Source organism: Cyclopterus lumpus, chromosome 20 (assembly GCF_009769545.1).
Source record: "Cyclopterus lumpus isolate fCycLum1 chromosome 20, fCycLum1.pri, whole genome shotgun sequence".
Taxonomy (NCBI): Eukaryota; Metazoa; Chordata; class Actinopteri; order Perciformes; family Cyclopteridae; genus Cyclopterus; species Cyclopterus lumpus.
The window spans coordinates 13,030,509-13,050,914 of record NC_046985.1 but is presented as its reverse complement, the minus strand read 5'-3'; the positions used below and the strand labels follow the sequence as shown (position 1 = coordinate 13,050,914).

The window sequence follows — 20,406 nt, the reverse complement described above, 5'->3', positions numbered from 1 at the left end:
CCTCTTTGAGACACTGGATGAATTGGACCTGACTTCATCCGGATCTCTCTTTAATCAGCCCGCATCAGATAAAAATCCCTGCACAGGGACGATGTGCAAAGTCTGTTTTTACTTTCTCTTTATGAATGAAGTGTTTCCTGAAACCTGCATATTGAGCAGGGAATATGGTGTTTTCCAGCGCTATATACACACAATGTTTTATTTATGAAGGGGGTTTCTGTGGCACCTCTCCAGAAGAGTTGAGGAAGAGAGTTGGATGGAGTATGAGATACATAGGTGGTGTTAGGGAGAGTATAGAGGACAAAGAAGTTTGTGGACACACTGAAAGTGTAACAAAAAGAGAAGATTTCTGAGACTGACTGACTAGTTATGACTTTTTTTGTGTGTGCTCACAAGAGATCTTTTGACAACACAGCGAAATGCCCGAGACATGAAATTGTGGACGAATGAATATTCACGGGAATGCATCTTGACAGGTGACCTCATCCTCTGAACCTCCTCATTAGTCCTCCCCGCTTCCCTTGCTACTCAGCGGTATGATGTAATGAGCAGGTATAAGCCTTATGTTATGAACTCTGCAAGCTTTTCAAATTAAATCAAACCCTAATCTTCCAACCTTTCACCTGCTACGTGATTCTGGCCAGACTTTGCAGCGCTCACAGCTAAGCTGGTCATGTGAGGCTTCATTGTGTGTCTAGTGCAGTACGGAAAGCAAGTGCTCAGGGAGCCTGCTGTTAATATTCTGATTCTTGGCTAATTTATGTTAATATTAAGATTATCTGGATCAAAGCTTTGACTCTCCTGTGTCTGCAGCCCTAAATAATTATTGGTAATATATTTAAACGTTTTCTAAAAGTCTTGCTTTCTACAACATCTGCGCATGGCAGCTATGGTATAGGTTAAATTACTGCCTCCAGAACGCTTGAAAAAGAAAATACAGGTAAAGTGTAGTTAAGGTCTGGCGCCTAAACACTGGCCATTGGCATGCATACTCGTCTGAAGGATCACAGCATTATATAACTTGTACCGCTAATCGGTGCATCCACAATCAGAAATATATGCAAAACTGTACAGTAATGTTTAGTCTACAAAGCCCACAGCATAGTATGGTGTATCTAAATATGTCATCGGGCTTCAGGTAGCCTAAGCTGTGCACACCAGCTTGCCGGTCCCCAGTGAGACTTGTGATGAATGAGACTTCTGATTCCAGAGACTTGTCCAGAATAAGCCGCTAACTTGAGCTGATTCTCAGCCCAAAACGGCTCACGCCTGCACTTTAAAAAGCTGACTAAATCTGGACCAGAGCCGGCTCATTTGGTCCTCTGGTGCCAGAAGACAGCTGCACTGACTCAGCTGTAAACGGCCCCACTTGGCTGGCTACCTGGGAAACGATGTACCTTTTGGTTTGCTTCTCCTGCTCCCCTGTTAAATGGCTCTACCATCTGCGTGGTGCACAGAAGTATTCGTGGGACAAGTGGGGTTTGTTCTCATTAATACTCTGAAGAACCCTTGCGGAGATTTTTTCTGGGCTCTATTTCCTGTTTGTCCAGTGCATCTCCTTCACTTTCCCAGTAGGTTACTGTGTGCTGTTGTTAACACAACAGGTTGTAAGTACAATTCCTGCAGGGCTTTTTCTCAGTAATTGCATCAGATGAAAGCTTCGGCTGACATAACAGAGAACAAAGACTCATCACTTGTTATGCTACAGGACAGTTAGAGGGTATCCTACCACATGTTCAGTTTTGACTCCAGACTTGTGCTCCTACCCGGTTGTCTTTGGCTTGAGATGCTTTCAGACTTTGAGTCGAGCTGCCTTGAAGATGATACTGATACTGGAGTACACGAGTGAATCAGAAGGCTAAGAGGCACACCACGGGCTCACAATGTGGATTAGAGCATTCTGTAACGAATGTCATCTCTGCTCTATTTCGGTGTATAAAGGAAGTTGTTTGTCAATCGTTAATTAACTAATTATGAAAGACATAGTTAAATGACAATAGACCGTCTCTTACTTTTAGAAGCAAATTGTGACCAATGTAGGTTGGCCGTAGTCTACCTTTGTGTCCAAAACTTTATCAGGACGAGAAAACTTTCTCCGCTCCAAAATTTGCTCTAACAAGGACAAACTGTTAAATGGTGTCCTGGAGGATTGGACTTTACATAACCCAAAACATCAAGACCTCTCCGCCTCGCCACTCGGGACGGCGGGGAGTGTAAATATTTAGATCCTACACAGGAAGTGGGGAGGCCCCCCTCGCGACAGCCGAGTGTCCGTGGCCAACAGAGGACTGCTGGGATTGGACGGGATGGGAGGATCCGTGAGGAATTCAGGAGGGCATATGGTTTCAATACCGCATCGCTCACTCCAGAGACAGGGAGGAGGACAGGATGGATGGGGAGAGCATCCGTCTTGTGGAGCGCTCATGGGGGAGAAACAAAATGTGGACGTTGTCCCCCAGTTTCTGTTTGGCTCCGCGCTACAGTCCATCAGTTCAGGCCACCACAGCGCCAACTAAAAGGAGCATTTCCCCAATAATTCAACATGATACTTTTTTTTCCCTAAAGAAAAACACGACATCTAAGGCCGGAAGCAATGTGTTTGTTTTTAATTGCTCTCGTGTGCACTAACTTTCACATAGCGGCTTTAGTGTGCTTTCTAAAAATAGTTTCCCTCCTCTGCCCAATTTCACACTCCAGACCTGTGTGGTTTTACCACTGCACAGATTTTATTGCATCTTTTGTATCAGCTTGGTCACATTTTGTTCTCATTTTAAGTATAGCTGACACCGTGTGAAATATCTCTTGTAAAATTTCACTTCATACATTTAGCTGTGCCTCTTTGCTTTGTCATACATTACTGAAATGCCTCTCGCATTCTGCTACGGATATAACAAATATTATGAAACTTAATTTTGCCTACTGTACCCCCATGGGCCTTGTTATTTTTCCTCATTTAAAATGTTTTTTGTGAGCTGGATTTAAAATGACATGTGATATTAAATGTCTTCCAGATAAAAGTATATCAAGTCTTGAAATAATGGTGTGATAAGTCATCTTGATTTTTCACATTTCAGTCACAAAAGCAGGCAATTTGCCGACCAGGCAGACTAATGTCTTGTTTTCTTCATTATTGAGCATATTGGTCTTTTTAGTTTAGTTTACTTATTTTTTTCTTTACTTCAGACTGCATTGCATGTATGAATAGTTTTGTCAGCATTGAAGCCTCCGCCCCCTCTGGGTGTGCCTGGTGTGTGCACAGTGGAAAATGCTGCTTTGTACCCTGGAAAAAGAACAATGCAACACCTTTAAAGGTAATTTGGGGTTTTGTGGGCGAAGAAGGCCGGGTAGGTAATGGGAGTCGGGTTGGGCTTTGGCTGTGGGGGAAGTTAACAACCATCCGGGGAAGGAATATCACGTCTCGGCTGCAAAGGCGGCCTGTAATTAGGCCTAGCCAGTCATTAGCTGCAAAGCTAAAAGACTGACCTCGCTAACAGTATCGCTTAAAGAATTATAATAACACGGCGCTCGGCCAGCCGTGTTTTTTTCATCTGTCTCTCTCCTCCCTACAGCTCCTCATTCTCCCCGCTGCCTCCCCACCCGACCTCCTTTTGTTTACCGTTGGAGTAATTAGACGTGGCGGAGCTCCCTCGCAGGGTTTAATAACCTCTGTGATGAAAGACAGGAAGAAAGATAAACTTCAGTAGTAGTGGTTGGTGGGAGGGGAAAAGAGAGGAGAAACGTCAGGGACAACAGTGACATTCTCCTTTCATGTCAGGAAGGAATGAGGCCATTGGGACGCTCTTCTTCCTCCTTCTATCTTACACATTGGGCCTACATAACCCAAGTGTTATGTCACCGCCACCTCTACGGGACTTTGTGTAATTGATACTGTAAAAGCTGCAATCTTTTCCCACTCTTGATTTGAGAAATTGCTGGAGCAAACTCCCGAGGTGCAGTGAGATTGTGGCGTGCTGTGGTTAAAATGTCACACATACATACTTCCTAGACCAAACACCCCGACTATAAAGTATGAATTGGCAGCATTTAATTCTTGTATTTTTGGAACAACATGTCACGAATATAACTTATAGCTTTTTCCTCCTAGCGTAGGTGCTGGCGAAAGTGTTTTGAGGGGCTAATGAATGGCAGGTAGTGTAGTGAGAGGTTAATATCAGCCCAGCACATTATATTGAACGTCTCAGTGTTAAAGAGCTACAGGGCTTGTGCTCAGTAAGGAGCAGTGTTTCCCCAGCTATTGTATACACAGGGTGGGGAACCGGCAGTCGCTGCCCCACCTCAATGAATTCAATATGAATTGGCTTTAGTGGAGAGTTTTAGTGTCACATGGTCAAACGGATGCTTGTCTACTCACAGAGAAACCTTTCCAGGTAAAACACTGTGAGGTAAGCTGCTGTAACATGGAAGTGTATCTCAGTTCCACCACACATTGCCATGTCAGTAAGAGGAAATCCTGCCTCCATTTGATATTCAAATATTTGATCCTGACAGCTATATGCAAGAAGCAGGTGGAATTAAAATCCCCGGTTTGGTTCTTCATGTGCTGCCGATGCTTAAAAGAAGTGTTTGATGTTTTAGGAAATATGCGTACTCACTTTCTTGTCCCGAGTTACACAAGATTGATGCTGTCCTTTAATCATGAAGCTACAGCCAGCAGCTTGTTAGTTTAGCGTAACAAACCACAACATATTGTTTTTACTCTGTGATTCTTTTTGTAGAGTAAGTCTCATTCTCCTTCCCACCTCTGCGCTGTTCAAGAAAAAATAAATGAATGGAGGCCTCATGGGAGCTGGAGTTCAGTGGTAGCTGTGTGGCATTACATTTTTTAGGAGGAAGGGGAGATGTGGTTTATGGGCACCACAAATCTGGGCTTTTTACACTCAATGAAAGCCCACAGTAAATATCAGCTTTATTCCCATTAAAGAGCCCCACAGACTGTAAATACAGCTTTGAAGGCCAAGAGAGGTGCAAGGTAAATAAGGGTTGTGTGTGAGAGGGAGCGAGGATAAGGGAACAAGTTGCTAGCTATTGTACCTTGTGCTGTACAGCATACGGCAAAGCAAGACAAACTTTTAACGTGTTGATACCCACATACTGTTCAATAGGATGAGTTTAAGAAGATTTGGGATATCACAGGAATAATATCAGCTGATAATACATCAATAACTCAGAAAGTGTCGGACCCTGTTGCTGATGGTCATTTAAACTTGTTACCTGACTGCACAGGGTAACATGTAATACTGCACACTTTTAAAGGTACTGGAGCATTTCAGTACACGTTTTCTATCAAGGAGCTGTGTGCAGACTGGAGTCTAAAAACAGAAATCAAATGAGATGATCTGATTTTGCCACCCTGCCTGCCACCATAGAAACCCCACGAGGAACTGTATGAATGGCTCCTCCTGAAGAAGTCAGACTAGCATGCAGGCAGCTTCATTCACCCTCCAGTCTGGGCTGGGATTGGACCCAAAGCTGAATGTCACACACCATGAATTAAACCTGGATGAAGGAGCATGGGGTCTCTGTGTGTGTGTGTGTGTGTGTGTGTGTGTGTGTGTGTGTGTGTGCGTGTACAAAAAAGCTGTGTGTAGTTTGAGCCTGTGCCAGTGTCTGCGTTTGGAAGCATTGAGCACATTATTATAGTGTAATACAGATTGTTACTGTACAGAGACATGTTGACTGGCCTAGAAATGACATGCCCAAAGTTCATAAAATCCATGTGATCCATATTCCAATACGGACTCATAAATCTCTACACGTTAACTATGTAAAGCCCTTCCCTACTACACTACTGGGTCAATTTCTCTTCTATAAACATCACCTCAGGTTCATATCAGGTCAGCCAAGTAAATTAGCCAATCGGCTTAGTTCTGTCAATGTCCCTGTTCCTCTGTCCTTGGATGTTTCCTGTATATAAACACTACACACACTGCAAAGGCGCCTTACAATGCATGAACAAAATCAAAGGGTATTTGTTTTTTATTCTAATAATTCTCAGAAATATCTGTACAATTCTATAGCAGCTGGTCTAGAACCAGCCTGTACCATCATTTGTGACGGTCCTCATATCGTATGCTTGTTAAATACGAATGCACACACACATGCGCACACACACATGCGCACACACACACACACACACACACACACACACTCTGTATTTCCACATTAGCAGACACACAGAGCACTGCCCTTCCTATTGGAGAGGAAGGAGCCGTAAACTGGGGAAACACCTGACTGTATTTGATGGTCACGGATGACCTTTTGACCTCACCTCGCAGCCGTCCGTCATGACCGGCGTCACCTCTCGTTTCCTGTCTCTCACAGAATTAACCCGTCTGATCAGATGACATGTTCATGTTCTGCTGCAATAAAAAATAAACTGTTGTCGTTAGATCACCTGCACATGTACACTTCAGATGGTAGAAAGTGAAACCCCAAACTGTGCCATGCTCTTCTGTCTCTTTTCTCTTTCTCATTTATTTCAAGCTGTGATGAACGCAAGTGACAAATCCAACTTGCCCTCCCTCCTTATCTCTCTCCACCTGTCTGTCTGCTATTCTTATTTGAATTTGAGACGAGTCCAGATAAAACACAGTCAGAAGTCCGGCCAATGCTGTTCAAAAAAGAAAAAATATTTGATGATGAAATTTTAATGCAACTTGCACTGGATAATTTAAGTTACAGCTCTTCATTTTAATGAGTGAATTTGGCTGTGAAACAGATCAACATCAGGTCATCTGTGAGCGTGTGTGACTGTGTGTGACTGTATTTGTGTATGTACAGTAAGTGGTAATGAATGAGAGATGTAGAGATGTAAGGACCCAACATCAATGACCCTCACATAATTGAAGTATGTTTTTATATATGGTGTGTGTGTGTGTGTGTGTGTGTGTGTGTGTGTGTGTGTGTGTGTGTGTCGCTCTCTCTAACTCCAGCTAACTAAACAAGTCGGCTGTTGGTGAGGTGAGTGGCTGTGAGTGACAAATCCCCGTCTGCAGTCAGGCTCACTCGCTCTTTTTTTCTCTGACACACACACACACACACACACACACGCTTGAACACATGTCAGTATAAATACAGTATATATTATATATTATGTGGCAATTGTTTCTTGTAAATGCACATTTCTGGAGGCAAACAGATCCTCTCTCTTCCATGTTTGCATGGCTCGTCAGTACAAGTGGCGACACCAAACAGGATGACGATGCGATGAGCAAATCTGAAGAACTATCAAATGACAGTGTTGAATGTGAGAGCCAGTTGCAGATAATCTCAGAGCTGTAAATTGTTTCTTTTTTTTCTTGCAATGTGTAAATATCTTCAGCAATAGCTTTTCTCGGCTAAAAATGGAATTAGAAACCAGAATTGTCACCCTAAAGATGCCTAAGTGACGGCAAAGCAACAACAACAACAACAACAACAACAACAATAGTTAACCACAAGAAGCTTTTCAGTGAAAACAGTTAGTTAACACTTTCATAATTAACTTTGCAATGTGAGAATATGCAGACCAACAGCCGACTACAAGTACAATCACTTGCAGGATTCAGGCTGACACATTGCTGGAGGCGTTGTGGGGCCACCAAGAAGCCCGGCTGGGTTAGCGTGTAAATACAGGACTCTCACCAGTACCAGAGCTTGCCCCCCCCCCCCCCCCCCCCCCCCCCCCCCCCCCTTCCTCCACACTTCATTGTCTTTCTCTGGGTGGTTTGTGAAGAAAAAAATAATAATCACAACAATAAAATCAATGGGGCGAGACAGAGAGTGTGAGCAAGAGGACGTCAGTGGAAAGTCAGTGTCACCGCCTTGACTGCAGCGTGGCGACCGATGCCAGCAATGACCTCCACTGCTGTGAAAAGCAAACCTCTACCTGTCTGTGGCCGTCCGCCCCATGGAACAGAGATAATTAGGTACAAACCGCAGGGCAGGAGAGTCTATAAACACAGTCGTCACCGTGTCACCACTCGCGCTCGCGCCAGGCAATTTCTGAATGCCGATGAGTTAAATTAGGCTCGCATTCAAACCCATTAAACAGCCCATGAATGTGAGGCACGTACAGCACGGTGACCGCTGTGCTTGGCATTCGCGCCTGTGCCGTGGTCCACGCCCTCGCATGTGCCTCCACCCAGTGCAGTTACATGAGGCGTATTGTGTTGTTCTTCTGCTCTCAGATTCTGAATGTCATGAGTCACTTTCACAAACTTCAATTGGAAGGAATTTACCCAGGGAAGGGTTTCAGCTTCCCCATGGACATCCCATCATCATCATCATCATCATCATGTTGGGCAACTAGAAAGATATGAACAACATAATGTCGATGTTACTAATTCACAACAGGTCTTAATGGTCCTCTCTTACTCGGGGACACTATGACGTTTGTGTGCAAGATGTTAATTCCCTGATGATTTCTGTATTTCTGTTGCAGATTACAACAGCAGCGATCAGAAGACGGCATGCAGGAGACATGAGCTCTACGTCAGCTTCAGAGAGCTGGGCTGGCAGGTAGACAACTTTTCTTTTAAGTTAAAACATCCAAACAAGTTTGCAAGCACATCTGTCATGGAAAGGGTGGGGTGGTAGTGGTCCTAATGGATCTTAAGGGATAGTTTGATTTCAGTAAACAATGTTTACTGAAATTTAGGTAGCGCACTGATGTCATATTCAAGAGGCCACTTTATTTGGGATTTGGTTCACTAATGATCCATAAACACACACATAATGTTTCAGTTATGTCTTCTTCCATGAGCAATAGTCATTAAGCTTCAGAGCCGAGTTATTTCATACTGTAACAACAATAAGTGTCACATTTGTTTTACCAGGTGATGTATGAAGTCAAGAAAATTGTCTTAAACCTCCAATCCATAATATTTCAGGGTCCCTATTGTGAACTCACTCTATAAACACCATTGATTATCCAGCTGATATCACACTGTGTGTGTGTGTGTGTGTGTGTGTGTACAAGAAGACGGACTGAGGAAGAAATAGAAGGGCAGCGTTGCGTACATCCTTCCCAACAAGCTGTTAACACAGCACTGACATCTAGAGGGAGACTGCCAGCACTTCCTGTCTCTCTATCTCTGTCAAACACAGACACACACACACACACACACACACACACACGCACACACACACAGAGCTAGAAAGAGGTAAAGCGTGCTGAGAATGTGTCAGAGCAAAACAGTGAGATACAGAGAGGAAGGAAGGAGGACAGTATTGGTTTCGTGAGCGGTTCCACAGACAGGAGTGTTTCGTCCTTAAAGACGGACCAACAGCATTAAAACACTAAAAAGGTCAGGTCTGATTCCACAATACGTTCCTTCTCTTTGCAGTCAATGTCACATTCATTTTAGTCGATTATTATTATTATTATTATATATAAAAGAGGGTATGCAGCATTGACCTGTTACAGACGCCCACCTGCCTGCGTACCTCTCTGACTAGGCATTTCTATATAAGTATGTTTTTTTTGACTTGATTGGTGTCATCTGCTCTGACTGTGCTGCTTTTAATGCTGAGTGTGGTGTGTTTCTTTCTCTCAGGACTGGATCATTGCTCCTGAAGGCTACGCAGCCAACTACTGTGATGGAGAGTGCTCCTTCCCCCTTAATGCCCACATGAACGCCACCAACCACGCCATTGTTCAGACTCTGGTAAGGCCTAGACAGAGGAGTGTATCATGCTCGGTGTATTCTAAACACAGTGTAGGAGTTGTAGTTTTAGGGTATTCAACGAGGTCCAGTTAGAGAGAATTTCCTTGTGCAAATGTCATGGTATAAAATGTCGAAAAAAAGTCATAGTTTTTAGTACGTTGAAAGAAAAGTCATGAAAAAAGTCATAAAAAGGTCATAGTATCATCGTTCAGTACGTCAACAAATATGAAAAGGTCATGGTATAGTTTGTTGAAAAAAGTAATTGTATAGTATCACAAATAAAAGGTAAAGTATAGTATATAAAAATAAGTCATGAAAACATTCATAGAAGCGTATGACAAAACAGGTCATAAAAAGGTCATAATATAGTATGTTGTAAAAGAGTCATCACAAAGTTATAGGATGGTATGTCAAAAATAGTCAGTTCAGTATGTTAAAAGTCATGGTTTTCTAGGTCAAAAAAGTAATGAAAAAAATGACTTACTATATATACACACAATTACTTTTTTTATGACATCCTATACTGTGTGACTGCTTTTTTGATTGACACCTATAGAGGTTTAAAGAATTCTTTTTGATTTTCAGGTGCACCTGATGAACCCAGAGAACGTACCAAAGCCATGCTGCGCCCCCACCAAGCTCCACGCCATCTCAGTGCTCTACTTTGACGACAACTCCAACGTCATCCTGAAGAAATACAAGAACATGGTGGTGAGGGCCTGTGGCTGCCACTGACACCGATACCGGGGGCCAATGATGCCGGATTACAAGTTGGGTTGGCAACGGGCTGCAACTGCAGAAGTGACTCCTGGGTGATGTTGACCTCAACTAGACAGCAGCTTCCTGTCCAAATCCTCAGCCTGCAAGGAACGTCCACCCTGAAAGACCTTCGACATGTCCTATTCACATACTCTCGGGACGGTTCACTTATTGGCCACTTCACCCGACGGTGTTGAGCCACCAAGTTGTCAATCACTTTCTCTATTAGCTGTGGAGTTTTCACTTCACGGGTCTGCGACTGAACAAATGACTGTGTGTGAGTGTGGAGAGGATGGAGTGTTTCAGTTTGTATATTATGCGTTTATGGAAGTGTGTGTATGAATACTTAAGAGGCTACTGCACCGTCTCCCTAATTGAGAGGGAGAGGGCTAAACTGAACTGTAGTGGGGCCAGTCAGAGTGCTGCTTTCTTCTCCTTCTCCTCTCCCGCTAAATTAACATGGTGGATCAGTTCTCAGAGGGGGCTCGAATAATTACTAATTAACAGCTTCTCTACAGCGCATGGGGAGTTGACTCAGTGATGTCACAGCATTGAAAACCACCAATAAGCAGTGACATCACCTGGTCAAATGACAAGTGCATAGATGGTTTGAGAGAGATGGAAAAATACAAACTCAAGTTTCCTTTTCAGTACAAATGTTAAGTCAAACAATCCAATACTAAATCAATGATACATTGGAGTCAGGAGATTCATATGTCCTGCCTCTTTCCTTGTGTATTTTCTTCTTAAGCCATATTTGCCCTCCTAAAATATAATATGGACTAGACCAAAGTGACCGCAGGCTATTTTAGTAGCGCACATCTCCAAATATCCCCTCCGTGTCAATATTTGCCGGGCACACGCTGCGCTGCGATTCACCAGGCTGGTTAAACGTGATGCATGTTGTGGCTAAACTGATGTTTTTCTCCAAAGAACCGAAGAATACAGCCTTATCCCTCCGACATACCGCAAATGGCCATTTCCATGTTGCTGCACTCACAAAGTTAACAAACGCTTCCACCTCTGACAACCCATCAAGAGATTGTGGAAAAACATGTCGAGTCCAAAACAGCCGGCAGAACCGAGTGTGTGCGAGCTTTTCTGAAATTAGACCTTTTGCTTTTTCAACCCCGAGGGTAGAATTATGTTGAGATTTGTGTCAAATGGCAACGTCTTTCCAATTGAATATGTTACTGTGAGCTTTGAATGACATGGAGTTTATTTTAATGAAAAACTAACCAACAAGAATCAATACCGTACGTGCCTAACCAATCATAAATTACAAAATATACCTCTGGTAAGCTGCTGTTTACATTTGTGATCATGTTTAGTCTGTTTTTTGTAAATACTTGTACATTCTCAGCTTATTTATTGCACCTTTTATTAAAAAAAAAGACAACACATACCGTATTAACAGACAGATGCAAGGACGAAATGAAAATACAAACTTATTTTTGAAAATTTTTATTATGAAATCTCATGTTACAACTTGCCATTATTCACTTTTTTTGTACAAAACCTATGGGTAATGCACAACCCACCATTCATAAGGAAAAAAATACTTCTGTCACTGGAGTTCCTTGGACCATGTGTTATCCATAAAAACCTTTACAGACTAAAAAAAAAAAACTGCTGTGTCTGACTGTTTGTGTTCCTGGTTAGACAATAAAAAGGTGCCGTGCATCGTGCTGAATACACCTTTCACATAACCCGGGTCAAAGCATTAGCTGTGTTATGGCGTAACAGGTGGGTGAAGTCAGTCACAGAAAAGAAACGGAAAGTGCTCCTAGAACCAGCTCTGTGACATGTTCTTGGCCGGTGACTGTTGAAACTTTAAACACCAATTAATCTTCTTTGTGGTTTGATGGTTATGATACAGTTTACATTTAAGTTCAAACAATCTCACCAATGGTTATAGTCAGAGTGGAAAACTAAAACCAGTCAAGTTATGGTTTATTTTGGTTCCAATCGATAAATGCTAAATAGTTTTACTGGTCCGTTACACCTATAAACCAGTCGTTGGCGTAGCTGTACCGTACGACCAGATCCACCCCAACTATCCATGTAGCAGAGTTAAAGTACACTTATCTATTCAGTCCACAGTTTTGAGTGCCTAAAGATGTTGACTTCACAGCATCATTGGTCATTTACTTCTGTAAACATTATCTGGGAGCAGGAAAGCTAATTATATAGACTCAAGATGCAGCTGGTTCAATCACTCAGGTAAGACTAGATCACAATGGTGGTCAGAAGGGCGATAGGATGCCAGTCAGCACACCTGACGCCGAGCAGCAGCAAATGTTCGTTTCAGGCCCTCAAAAGTATCATTACAAAAATGTCCAAAGGCGGTAAGGTTGTAAAAGCACTGATGAAACCTTATTTCCTGGAAAAGATCACAAAGTCTTGTGAATGGCAGTTGAGTGTCTACCAAAGTGGAGGCTCAGCATGTTTTACCTACAACACCAACTGTCTTTTCCTGCTCCACTTACTGGTTCCAAAATCCTTTGGACATAGCCTGAGATATATATATATATATATATATATATATATATATATATATATATATCACAGACACATTACATTCACATCGTTTGTACGACATTTGAAGACGAAATGAGGAAAATAGTACGAGCAGTAACTCTAAAGATGTTCACTAATGGAGATATAGGGTGAAATGGTCCAGGCCAGAGACCCTGAAAGCTAGGAGGAGCAGAGATGGATGGGGGATTGAGATCACCAGTCAGAGAAAGATGTTCAGTGTACCAAGCCTCACTAATTTATCTTGTTCTTTCCAAAAGATTAAAATCCTAATCATTAAGAAAAAAAAACTGTGGATGATCAGACTTGTGATAACAATCATTCCTCTTTCACAACTTCTTATAGTCTGCAGGGTGTTTCCCTGAGTTAAGTCAGGCATCGCTGGCATGGATAGAATGTACCCTCAACTTCACATCTGGCTGACACTAACTTTAGGAAATTTTGACCGACAGTAACTCAACATTAATGGCTTGTGATTTAACAACAAATACCATGTATAACTTTTGCATTTAAAAAAAAAAGAAAAGAAAGTAAAATGGCTACAGAGGTTCATCAGAAACAAATGCCTTTTTTCTTCTTTTTCAAACAGGCAGAAACTGGCACACCTTTCTTTTAGTGCTACCAATTTGATAAAAGACCTTTAATCTGTGCGAGGAATTCTGGTTCTGATTGATTGAGTGGTGCTTGCAAAGTGGTTGTCCGACATATTACTTCATATGCAGACCCAACCAATAGGATAGTATCTTCCATTGAGATTTAAGGTTTGGCAACAGCAATGAAAAATATATTCACAACCCAAACAAACACTCTGCTGAATCATTCCATGATTGGCTGACTCCTTTCTGAAGAGGACCCGAGGAGAGAAAGATAGAGGTTTGGCTACTGTAGGAGGGGGAGTGGTGTCCTACTGGCCAGATATACAGTGTGGACGAGCGGAGTGGTGGACAGTGGAGTGCCGACGTGACTACAGCTCGTCTCTTGCCTGCCTCATCACAAAGCTGTGCAGGCTCTCAAGGTCCCGCCCCCCATGATGCTCGTCACCCTGCTCCCCTGCCCTGAAGATGATCAAGGTGGGGTAACCTCGAACCTGAATAAAGAGGGAAGAACAACAGCGGCTTAACCCATGTGCTTTGTCATCCTTCATAACCATTTAATTATTATGCAGCATGCTGTGTTAAAATATTTACCAGTTAACAAAAATAAACGGTGCCCGAGTGAAGCCAAATGTACTCATAAAGATGGAGTCCCATATGTCCACCAAACTTTGAGATGTGTTGCTTGGAGGTAAAAATCCCAAAGAAAGTGGGAAAACCACTCAGATAACATTTTATATGGGAAGATATATTTGATTAAAAACGCAACACACCAAAAGGGTATATCTTATCAATAAATCACGACTCAAGTCATAAGAAAAAAGTCGGCTTTTGATGCAAGAATTCTGCAAGCAGTACAACTTTGTACACATTGATAAGTTGGCATAATGATCAAAGCTGATAGTGTGTCTGCGAACATTTATTTACCTATGAAGATTAAATCTGCTTTAGGATTAGTCTTTAGAATCTAATTAAAGAATGTGGCAGTTACATTGTTTTATGGCTCCGTAATAAAACCATCCTGTATAACACACTTAATCTTCAGGAAAATAAAAGCTGACAGAAGGGTACGTGAGAGGAAGAGATCAAAGTGCTGCATGTTCTGTTTGGATGGCGTCTTAAGGTATAAATTGTGGATGACGCCCATATACTTACAGAGTACTTGTTGCAGAGTGTGCGCTCAACAGTGCAGTCAACTTTGGCTATCTTGACGTCAGTAAGGCCGGAAAACTCCTTCTTGGAAAGATCCTCCCATGTCGGCGCAAGGTTCTTACAGTGGCCACACCTACAGTTGATTACACAGGAATGACATCACTTAAAAGTGACCGAGACATATTTACACATTTGAAAGTTATTGTCAGGGAGTGTTACTTCTACAAAGGATGTTGTTGAAGATGAAGAATAATAAAATGACGATCTTACCATGGAGCGTAGAACTTGATAAGGGTGAGGCCCTTTGCCACTGTCTCGTCAAAGTTAGTCTCTGTGAGGTCCAAAACACTGGACTGCGGAGAGGACAGGAAATCTAATATTAAACTGTGCTGATCCCTATGTTTACCTGACCGAGAACCCCAACTAACAATAATAGTTTAGAATGGTAAAGAAAGTCAGTAATTTCAAAATATTTTTAAAACTCAGTATATCGTGCATGATGAAAAGTCATGAAAAAAGTAATGTATATTATGTTGAAAAACTTCATAGTTTAGTTGGTCGAAAACAATAATAAACACAGTAGAGTAAGTTACAAATCATTTGTGCAGTATGTTGAAATAAATCATAAGATAGTCACAGTATAGTATGTTCAAAAAATGTCCAAAATGTAAAATGGTGTGTCAAAAAAGATCATAGTATAAAGTATGTTCAAAAAAAAAATCTGAACTGTCATAGTGCGGTGAAAAGAAGTCAGTAATAAAAAATATATATACATGTAAATGTATAATAAAAGTTAATAAAGTCATTAAAAAAGTCAGTTTAGTATGTCGAAAAACCCATGATGATGTCATCGTCATCAGCATGCCAATCTGACATTCTATGAACAAGTCTTACTATATGGGCTGTAACTGTAGCTTGGTTGGATACCAGCATTCAGAACATAGCAATGTTAAAACCGTGTTAAAGACAGACCAGTTTTATGAGTAGGTTCAGGTGTCTAAAGCCTTTCATGTGCCAGGCAGAATCATTTCAACACTTTTTCCAACTGAAGAATTGTTGTTAAACTATGCTTTGACCATTTCGGAATGTATGAACACCTGTAGAATATATTTGTTGTGTATAGCGTTTCTTCTTTTTGTTGTTCACACCCACCGTTATCTCCTCTTTGGCTGGCTCATCAGTGGGGATCTCGTTTGCGTTTGGTTCTTCACTTGGTTCTTGTTCCTGAGTGACGGCAGCCTTCAGTTGGTTGTCCACAAAGTCTTTAAAGGAGTCCAGGTCTCTTTTTCCTTTGTACTGATCGGTCTACAAAAAGACACACACCCACACAGTGAAGTGAATGCCGAACGTGCATGTTTTATTCATAGTCAAACTCTGATCTCCAATAGCGCCAATATAATAATATGATTGCTGTAATCATCCAAGTATGATGTAATGTCATGGAGGTTGTTATTTTTTTGCAATAAATCTTAGGTGTCGACGAGAAAGAACATGACAGCTGCAGCAGGTCAGATGCAGGCAGTCGATGGCCAAAGAGTGTGTTGAATGGCTGTGCATGCAGAGATCATTTGGAAAGGAAAGTCAAAACATTATTCTGTACCTTTTGTCCATTGTTGAAGAAGAGCAGTGTGGGATATCCACGAACGCCGTTCTCAGAGCATGCTTCATACTGCTGTGTACAGTCCACCTAGGTCATAAATATATGAGCATGTGTTATTAAACTAGAAACAACAGTGCAAATAATGCCCCTGTACATTTGATTGAGAGGTGTGTTTAAAAACACAGCATGCACGGTAGCTCCAAACGTGACCAGCATCCTGTTCCGTCAAACAGGTAACGAGAGGACCAGGCCAGTAGTTAGGGGTGTACGGTTCGGATCAGCACAAAGGAAAATATGATGTCAACCGCTCTGAAGTCAGTGTAAACCATAACAAATGTACTTGATCTGTGGTTCACACAGAAACCGCAAGGGGGAAAACCGTACAGATTGACAACGGCCCGTTACACCCCTACCGGTAGAGAGGAGTAACTTCACGTAACAAGGACGAGAGCAAGTGGAGCACTGCAATAACAGTGTCACAAAAGAAGCTCATATAGTTGGATTAAGAAAATTGCAGCAACCTTCTTTCTGCGGAAAGAAAGAAGGTTGCCGTCTTGTTTTTTTACCCATGTCACAGTATGTGGTGTTTTATTGTTTTACTTTTTATAAGTAGTTGGATCATTAACTTGAGACTAAAAAAATAATAATCTGAAGAACCCACCTTTCCTATCTTGACATCATCAGAGTGCTCAAAGGTGGTGGCCAGCTGCTCCCAGGTTGGGGCAATAGCTTTGCAGTGACCGCACCATGGGGCAAAGAATTTAACAAAATGGGCACCTGCAGCAAGAGGAGAACAGCCATATCAGAAAAAGGAATTGCAGAAATCAAGCAAAAAAATGTAAAGAAAAAGAAAATACAAACAAAGTAGTAAGAAAGTAAAATGCTGTGCAGCGTATACCAATTTCTACATGGACATAATCACACACAAATCCACAATTATGTACGAAGGTACAAAAAGTGCTCAGATTTGGGTTTTGATAGAGTTTTGTAAAAAGTTGATTCCACAACAAACTCAACCCAGCCTGTCGTAATTGAAAATATACAACTCCTATACTCAACCAATTACACAATGTTTATTGGAGCTCTGTTGCCAAGATGTGAAGGTGGGACCAATAAACACTGTTTTAAAATGCGTATGTCATATCCTGCTTTTTTCTTCTCCAAACAAGAAATCATTTATTTTTCTTCAAAACCAAAACATTCAACCACAGCGGAGCTTAAAATACACAATTTCAACAAGACAATTATCGTGAGTCCTGTTTATTTTAGCATTCGTTGTCTGAAAATCCAGAAACGTGAGGTGACAGGAGACAAGAGTTATATAGTTGGTTCGATTGTGACTCAGGTGCTCGTGTTGAAATGTCAGTTATGTCAATCAATGCAATGAAGTGTTTCCATTCTCCAAGGAGGGATCCAAAAACACTACTTAGTGTGGTTAAAATTGGAAAGCCAACATGTTAGCCAAAAAAGAAACAAGTCATCTGTTGCAGGCAGGGTGCAGCTGCATAAATAGACAAGATAAGTTAACTATTCATTTGCTTCTGTCAAGTGGTACAACAGAGCTTTCATGAAGCATTACACTGCATATTTTCTTCTAGATCTTTACCTTTGGCTATGTGGGCCTTAAAGTTGAGAGCAGTCAGGTCATACAGGCCCTGTTTGGGCTCCGGGGCTTTAGGAGGCTCCTGTTCACTCTCTGGTTCCTGGAGGACACACAACAACAAAGATCTATAAATACCACGGTCTCGTACTGTAAGAGTCACAGGTTTATAAACTTGTGTTTAAATCATGAACACAACTCACTGAAGGCTCCTCCTGGAGTGTCTTCAACATCCAAGTCTCCAGAGACTTCAGATCTCTAGGCCCCTGGTACTTGACTGCCTCCTGGTCTGGCTTAAACAACATTAGCCTACATGGAACACAACAAAAGTTGTTTGATTGAATGAATTGCGGCATGACAGACATATGGTTAACGCTCACGAGTTTCACAAGAAAGTGTATTAAAAGGTCTCAATGACCCATGCAACTACTAACTAGTCTCAATATTACAAGCTATAGGACCCTGTAACATTTTGGTTATAAAGCTTCTGTCAATCATTAACCAGTGACTGCTGCTCTGGCAGCTACAGCATGCAGTCAGCATCCTAGAGTTAGCAGGATGTCATTAAGATACTGACAGAATATTAAACTACATGCAAGCCAGTATATTACCCCTCTGTCAATCAGTGATGAATAGTACATGTTACTTCTTACAGATTATAAAGCCCTCTGAGACAAATTTGTAATTATGGGCTATACAGAATAAACTGAATTGAACTTCTATGTGGTTCATCCTACATGCAAAATCATTATTTTTTTAGAGATTATTTCACTTTATCTATCGAAAACAATTGAAAAATATGGGCTGATGTAATGCATGCCAAAAGGAATAATATGCATTGGTGAATTCAAGTATTAAATTGCCAATTACTTACGTGGGGTAGCCCCTAACTCCGTGGACATTGGAGCAGAACTTGGTGTCCGGGACACAGTCTACTTTTACCACATACACTGGGGGCTCCTCCATGTTGTTGTACTTGTCTCCCAGTTCATTCCATGACGGCTGTAACCTCTGGCAATGGCCGCACCTGGACAGTGGTACAAATACCGTCAGTGTACAACATAAGATAAAGCTTTTTACAATTGTACATTTAATTACATGCATTACGGCCACGCGATGACGACGGTATCAAGATTCAGAGGGGGGTTTCTGAAGGTTACATTCTGAGAAATACCGAGAGGCAGATAGATGGTGGCCTTTTTCTGTACTCTGAGAACTCCCCATGTACCCCTGAGGGTTCGCGGACCACCGTTTTGGGACCGCTGACATGTAACGTGAGCAGCAGTCAATCAGTGCGCCACGTAAGCACAGCTTCCCAAACTACAACTAAGAACTGCGACCGACTGTTTCTGCACTGACTGTTAATAAGCACAGCGCCACACACTTGAGTGTACTTGTTTAACGTTAAGTTTCCCCGTTCAACGTCCACTAAAAGTTTGCAACTACATGTCAACGGCCAGTAAAGTAGCGTTACGAGCCCTTGGAAGCAGAGGCCTTCATGAAAAGTTCTCCAATGCCAGTAAAGTGCAGTTAGCCAATTGTTTGGCTGTGCTAGTTAGCAGTTAAGCTAAACACACCAGCTGTTTAGTAGACCTGGGCTAGGTAGCTAATTAGCATGCCTGCTAACTAGCTTGTTTGCTAACTTGCCGGTTAGCTCAGTGTCCCCGTTGTACGGCCAGTGCAGAACAAGACAAGGCTGCACAGGTTATTGCAATTCCTTCCTTTAACGTTGTATTGAAAACAACTTGTGAACTAGCTAAGTGTTCACTTACCATGGGGCGTAAAACATGACAAAGTGGGGTGCAGTGGGCACCGCCTCGTTGAACATCTCCACCGTGTACGTGTGCTTGGCATGTTCATCTTCTTCTGCATCCGCGTCGCAAAACACACTGGTAAACAGCAACGATACATAAATAAAACATAACATGAAGGGTGTGCAATTCAGTGCTTGGGCCATGGTGAATCTCTCTCGCCGGGTGCACGGTGTCCCTGCTGGAGTGAAAAAGACCGACCCTCCAAGTACACGCCCCTTCGGCAGCCTCCGTTTAAAGGAACGCTGACTGTGGATGGCACACTTGCACATGGGGATTCCTGCTACGGCGCCGGGGCATGCGGACGCGATGCTGTGGAGATCTGTGAAAACCCGCAAGCACTTTGCAACCGTTAGCTGACAGGTTCAGACTAATGCCATTATTTGAAGAAGTATGGAAGCCCATTTGGTAAAAGCGAATTTATGGTAGGGGAGACTAATGCACTATATAACGCTGAAAAGAAAAAAGACACATTGCATTAGTCCTTGAATGGTGTATGCATACGTGCATTGTCCCATATTTTTTTTTATTGCTGCATAATAGACTCAAATAGTCCCAATGTATTCATTTAATGGTCTCAATGAACACAGATGTAAGTGTTGTTGGTTTAACTTTTAGTTTTAGTTTTATTGTATTACAGTACAGCCAAAGATAGACAGGAGAGAGGGAGAGAGGGGATGCCATG

General features: G+C 42.1%; 2 protein-coding genes across 2 annotated transcripts in view; one reads left to right on the top strand and one right to left on the bottom strand.

The window, feature by feature from the left end:
* Positions 1-12,044, top strand: part of bmp6 (bone morphogenetic protein 6) — a 40,767-nt gene extending 28,723 nt beyond the window's left edge. The window contains exons 5-7 of the mRNA XM_034560248.1: positions 8,444-8,520; positions 9,558-9,668; positions 10,254-12,044. Of these exons, the coding sequence (XP_034416139.1) occupies positions 8,444-8,520; positions 9,558-9,668; positions 10,254-10,403 (338 nt within the window). The 3' untranslated portion in view covers positions 10,404-12,044. The remainder of the gene's footprint in view (positions 1-8,443; positions 8,521-9,557; positions 9,669-10,253) is intronic.
* txndc5 (thioredoxin domain containing 5) lies at positions 11,876-19,938 on the bottom strand. Its single transcript, XM_034560247.1, has 10 exons — positions 19,683-19,938; positions 18,785-18,937; positions 18,114-18,219; positions 17,917-18,013; positions 16,972-17,087; positions 16,311-16,397; positions 15,863-16,015; positions 14,981-15,063; positions 14,714-14,843; positions 11,876-14,052 (listed from the first exon to the last, which is right to left on the bottom strand). The coding sequence occupies exons 1-10, from the start codon at positions 19,865-19,867 to the stop codon at positions 13,930-13,932; spliced, it is 1,233 nt and encodes a 410-aa protein (XP_034416138.1). The 5' UTR covers positions 19,868-19,938; the 3' UTR covers positions 11,876-13,929.
* Positions 19,939-20,406: the final 468 nt, after the last annotated feature.

Bases quoted from the DNA above. Each gene is read 5' to 3' on its own strand.
- txndc5 (XM_034560247.1), bottom strand. From the start codon at position 19,867: ATGGCCCAAGCACTGAATTGCACACCCTTCATGTTATGTTTTATTTAT. The intron at 16,016-16,310 runs GTACAGAATAAT...GTCTTTTTGTAG, and splicing joins TCTTCAACAATGGACAAAAG to ACCGATCAGTACAAAGGAAA. The intron at 14,844-14,980 runs GTAAGATCGTCA...AATCAACTGTAG, and splicing joins ATCAAGTTCTACGCTCCATG to GTGTGGCCACTGTAAGAACC.